Source organism: Hibiscus syriacus, unplaced genomic scaffold, assembly GCF_006381635.1.
Source record: "Hibiscus syriacus cultivar Baekdansim isolate YM2019G1 unplaced genomic scaffold, ASM638163v2 tig00111393_pilon, whole genome shotgun sequence".
In the NCBI taxonomy this organism is placed as follows: Eukaryota; Viridiplantae; Streptophyta; class Magnoliopsida; order Malvales; family Malvaceae; genus Hibiscus; species Hibiscus syriacus.
The window spans coordinates 680,400-685,899 of record NW_024063079.1 but is presented as its reverse complement, the minus strand read 5'-3'; the positions used below and the strand labels follow the sequence as shown (position 1 = coordinate 685,899).

The following is a 5,500-nucleotide window of genomic DNA, read 5'->3' as shown; positions in this document are numbered from 1 at the left end:
CTGGTACATAATTACAAAATCAACCCTGTACCGTACCGCGGGGGCTACGCCCCCGCACCCCCAACCCACATAATTTGTAACCCCACAACGAGACTTTCTTTGTAAGGACAGTTGATGTTCGCTTCGCTCACTCCACTCCATCTCCTGTCCTCTTTACTGGTATATTTATGAGCCATACCTAACAGTTAAATGAATGGTTGTTATTCCTAGCGGTCCCAGGTTTGAGCACCAACGACTGTCAGAGTATTTGAGCGTTCATTGTCAATTGATTGAGAGCCTTTAGAATAGATACTACCACTTGTAAGCACCCATACTTGCTAATCAATGATTAGCTAAATCTATTACCGGATTTTTTCTTCGAATGGAGCTTTGTGCATCCGTGTACTTGTGCATGAGTGACAGTTTCTGCGAGCTATTATTGTATCTTTGTGAAAGGTTTTGGTTGTCTGATGGACAGTGCAAGTCCCTCCAACTTAGCAGTGGAGTTGCATTGTTTGATAGTCATTGAGATGCCCAACTTCTCGTAAGTCTTAATTTACAGTGTGCTGTATATAATATCTCAAGGTTGCATTTTATTGCAGGAAAACTACATTAGGGATGCAATTGGATCTCCATTGCTTTCTTCCGACAGTATGCCTATCCATGCAGTTAAGTTTTGATCATTCTGAGTATGAATTACCTTTATTATGAACTTGCATCTTAAAATTTTGTTGATTTAGGAGATGGACATGCAATGTCTCTGTTCCTAAGTGTTAACTAATGCGGTTACTTGTCGTTTTCATATTCTTAGAGTATGAAATTTCTTAATCTTGCCTTCATTTCAAAAACCATATCTTATAAAATAAGATCAGTCATACTTGTGTAGTACAAAGCTGAAAGTGGAGTTTGCCTTTTCTCATTGATAAGATGCGTTTAGTCTTGCGTTGTCAGTATGTCTCTGTTTTGTAGGGTTACGCATTTGCAGTTCTATAGGCAGGAATGGATTATATGTTGTTTCAACTGAGATCAAATCTGCAGTAGTTAATACACCTCACAATGTATTTCGAGAACGACATTAATTTGTTGTCACCATTGCTTCTCCCTCCTCCCCTCCAAAAACAAAAATTCCTTGTATGTGTTTCTTATTCTATTTTTCTTACATAACCAAAATTGCAGGTGGTGATTTGTGAAGAGATTTTCCAAGGCATCTATAACATCTCATTTAAAATAAGCTTGGTTAGACCAGCCCTTGTTTTCAAGGAAAATGCTATTCTCGCATTATATGCAGGTTAGGCTGTGTTTTGTCATTTATCGTGTCTTCCATTGCAACTCATACCTACTATTTTGACAATAATAGTATCAGATTATTTGTCTGTATTACAAATTTGATTTCTTTTCAACTATATGTCTACCATTAGGTCATATTTTGATTTCTTTTGACAATAGTATCACATTACTAGTCCAATGCTCACACTACTTGCCGAACCTGTTAGGCCCGTTCCAAGCCAATTCGGCATAATGTTTTGAGTCCGTGTTGCTTGGATTACTATTTAATCAGTAGGAATGCTTTTTTATTTATTAAATTCTAGAGAAGTATATTAATATGACATTATTCATAAAAATGATTTTTATAATATAATATAATATAAGAGAGTTACATTGATACTCCAAAATTCAAAAAGGTTTGATCAAGGACAGGCTCATTTTAAAAAAGCTGTAGCTTTAGAATTTCTTTTCAAGCCCTTTGTGACTGATGCCTAGTTCTCTTTTATTGAATTATTGATGGGTGCAGGAAATTCTAAATTTGCTGCAGATATACCTTGTGTCAAGGGACCATTCTTGTTTGAAGTCAGAGTTGCAACTCGGACATTGCAAGGTTTGGTTTGCTTGTCAATCGTAATATAGATTCGATTCCATTCAATTCTGGTATGGCTGGGCAGCCTCAATTGATCGTCTCTTCCTTGTGTTGCGCAGATAAAGGTCGATTGCATCGAGAACCTGCCTGCAATGGCAGTGGTGCTGGGTGAACATGTCTTCTTGAGTGTGGGTGATTACTACTGGAGTGAATGGAAGGGCCGTTGATGATTCATATTAATCTTTGCCTCCAACTGAGTCTGACAGGTACACGATAAAAATCAATTTACAAAATAGTCCATCAATTCATGGTTTTGATAAATGATAGAAATGAAAATGTTTCAGATTTTCCAAATATAATGTGATTTTTTGTCATGTAACTGTGAACAATTCTAGATATTCACTAGAATATCGTTTCGCATTTCTGTAGAAATTTTTTTTTCATCATGATATTGATTATGCTTATGGGTTTTTAGTTGATTAATTAGCGTTCCTTTATAAAATTATAGGGACCGATTGTAACTGCATTAGAATTTATCTTTTTTTACATTGCGAGGCATAAATTTAAAATTTACACGAAATTTGATCTATTGTGTGATGTAGTATATTAACTTTGATTTTGAGTACAAATTACTAACACCGTTTCATGCATAAATTATATATATATAATATGAAATTTATGAGCGTATTTATTTGTAAAAGTATATCAATAAACTAAAATTAATATTTCATGTTTATAATTGAATTATTATCAAACAACATTAAAGTTGTTTGATTCTTGAATTTTATAAGTTTTTTGCTTGTAATAACCATCCAGATTTTATTATTCGGAAAAAAATTATTATTTAAATTTTAATCTTTTTATACCTAATTGTTGGTTCGATAATTATCAAGAGGGTGGATGAATCAATGTTTTAATTTTTATTAAATCGATGGGGGGAAAATCAACTGATTTGGAGTGTCTGGTCCCACTTGTCTATTATAAGGCCACAGCCTTCATGGAGGTTGAGTCAACGGAGGTGATTGCCTTCAGGGAGGTTGACTCAAGCTACTATTGAAGGATATGTTATTTTTAATGGTAAACAGGCTTTCGAAAAACTAAACTGACGTTTTGGTGTAAAGATTACTGCTGAACGAGGAACGTGTTACAGTTGACGATTTCCCAAATCTCAATGTTTATTACATCAACCGTGATTGAGCCTTGTTGAGGACGATTTTTTCCTTCTTTCTTTTCAATGAACCGAAATATATTGTTCTTAATACATTTTTTTACTTTTATATTAATAATATATTTTTATCCATAAATTTTTATAAGTTGACCCCTAACAAAAATCACAAAAGACCATTAATCGTGGGACGCTTCTACCCAGTCAACAAAAGGCGACTTATGTAAAGATAATTGTAGAAATTATACTCAAGTTAATTTCATGTGTCTAAAGAACTTTTCGTTAAAAATAAATGTCCAACGTTTTTTGCTCTAACTCTTGAATCTCAAGCAGAAGAAACAAGGTACCAAACCTGATTCCTTGCATTATCTAGTTATGTATTATCAGTTACCATTTTGCTACAGGATTTTGTTAAACAAGATTTCTCTGTTATCTAGTGTTACGACTTTTCTGTGAACTCTTTGAACAAATCACTTTCAAATTCCGGTTATTTGGTCTGTTTTGGTTGCTCTATGGACTATGGTTTTTTGTACTAGTTTTTTTAAGTGTTATTGTTGGCACATCTTACTTTTTTGTCTCACATGGTGTAGATAACTAAGCCATAGAAGAGAGTATTTTCTGGAACAGAGAAATTTGTTCTCTGGTTTTTCTCATTCGAATGGAAGAAGTTTGGCATATTAAAACAGGCTAATTACAACTATAGAATCCTGCTGTAATTTACAATCTTAGATTCCTATTAGGTGTTAACCTACTTTGACAGAAACCTAATCTACCTTTTTTTTAGATAAGTCACAGTCTACAGGTAAAATACTAGTTACAAAAGTCTTAAAGGCTTATATGGCTTAAAGACTTTCACGACTACATTCTACTCATGGATATGCTATTATCTTTCAAAAATTTTTAGGGGTGTCTATCCTCCTGCAGCAGACTATTTGAAACATGCTGATAGATCACATTTGACGCTTGTGGAGGCTTTCAGAAACATGCCAGTAGAGGAACCTCTTGAAAATGGTGACCTTGATCACGAGGTATATCATCCATATGCATCTGTTTTTCTTATATTTAGGCAACATGTTGACTTAGAAACTACTTTGACATGATTAGAACCTAGAGGAGCAGAATGGAGAAGAGGGTAGCCAAGAGGAGGCTGTTGTGGGGGATGCTGATTCTAACGACGGTGCAGTGCTCGTAAATGGAAATGAACCTGAAGAAGAGTGGGGTACGAATAATGAAGGAACCCCGTCAGCCTAAAAGCAATTGGTTGGGGCATTGTGAAAATCGAAATTCTCTGGTGATTAATTGTTTCTAAAATGCCATTTCTAACCCTTCACTTTTGGGCTTCTTTGACTCTGGTTTGATGATTTTTTCTATTGCAACCACTTACTACAACCGATACTGCCTGCTAAATTCTGAAGTAGTATTCCTGATTTTTTTTACATCTTTTTTTTTTGGGAATTGGGTACATGTTTGGTTGCTATAGCTCCACTTTTTCCTCGTATTAACCATTTTTTTGTGCCAACTTGGGTAAGATATGGTTAATTTGAATTCTGATGCATTTCGGTATTGGGTAGTCGAATGCACATCTATTGGACTCTTATACTGTATGTTCCGTGCAACTGTTCTTATCTAATGTGTTTCTGTATCAATTTATTTCCATCTAGAATAAAATTGGTAAAATGATTTTTTTGATGCTGTATGGCATGGAACATTAATGTGTCTTAAAGTTTAGTTATATTCTTTTTCATGTGATGTTTTTGGCTTTTCTTTTGTTCTGTAATGCCTCGATTCTTATAAAAAATTCCCATGTTGGCAGTGCTTACACCAGATCACTCGGTTTCACGAAGACATTCAGTTCGAGCTCCATTCACAACATCTTTAAGGTGAGAAATCATAGTCATCATTATTTCTTAAAGGAGAAAACACTGTTAGTTATATTGGTTAGAATTCAATTGACACATGCCCGAGTTTGGGTTTGTGCAAACCACAGTTTTGTCTCATTGGATTGGCACTTCAAAGATGTTCGTACGTCTCGGTCATCATTTTGAATCTCTCCGGTCTTCTGGAATTCTAGTTTCGTATTTATTCAATCCTAAATATATCTAAATGCAGTACTTTAATAGGATTAGAACAAAGATACTTGTAAATTTTTAATTATTGGGGAACCCCCATGAATCTGGTTTAGTTTAACCTTTGTATTGTCTTTTGTTATTTAACTAGCAGATTTTGATGTAGACTTATGTTTGCTAGTGGTGTTATTTATTCCTCATGAAATATTTGCTTATTTTGAATAGGTATTATTTTTGACTCATCCTTATAATTTCAAGTTTAGATTTTGTGGTAATTCTTCTTTATGTTATGACGAATTATTGTAAAACTCATGAAATAATCAAATTTTCTTCTTTATGTACCGAATGCATAGACACTAGAAAGAAGTGGTACATGTAACAACCCGAAAATTTCAAAATAATATTTAATTGGGAATTGAGGTTTTAATTGTGAAA

The 5,500-nt window shown here is 34.2% G+C and overlaps 1 protein-coding gene and 1 long non-coding RNA gene across 2 annotated transcripts; both read left to right on the top strand.

The window, feature by feature from the left end:
* Nucleotides 1-317: 317 nt before the first annotated feature.
* On the top strand, nt 318-2,066 carry LOC120160830 (isoleucine--tRNA ligase, cytoplasmic-like). Its single transcript, XM_039171157.1, has 5 exons — nt 318-485; nt 531-647; nt 1,156-1,267; nt 1,772-1,855; nt 1,954-2,066. The coding sequence occupies exons 1-5, from the start codon at nt 450-452 to the stop codon at nt 2,004-2,006; spliced, it is 402 nt and encodes a 133-aa protein (XP_039027088.1). The 5' UTR covers nt 318-449; the 3' UTR covers nt 2,007-2,066.
* Nucleotides 2,067-3,305: 1,239 nt separating this feature from the next.
* Nucleotides 3,306-5,106, top strand: LOC120160846. Its single transcript, XR_005519456.1, has 4 exons — nt 3,306-3,342; nt 3,904-4,010; nt 4,104-4,290; nt 4,813-5,106. It is a non-coding gene; the product is annotated as an uncharacterized LOC120160846 (long non-coding RNA).
* The last annotated feature ends 394 nt before the right edge of the window (nt 5,107-5,500 follow it).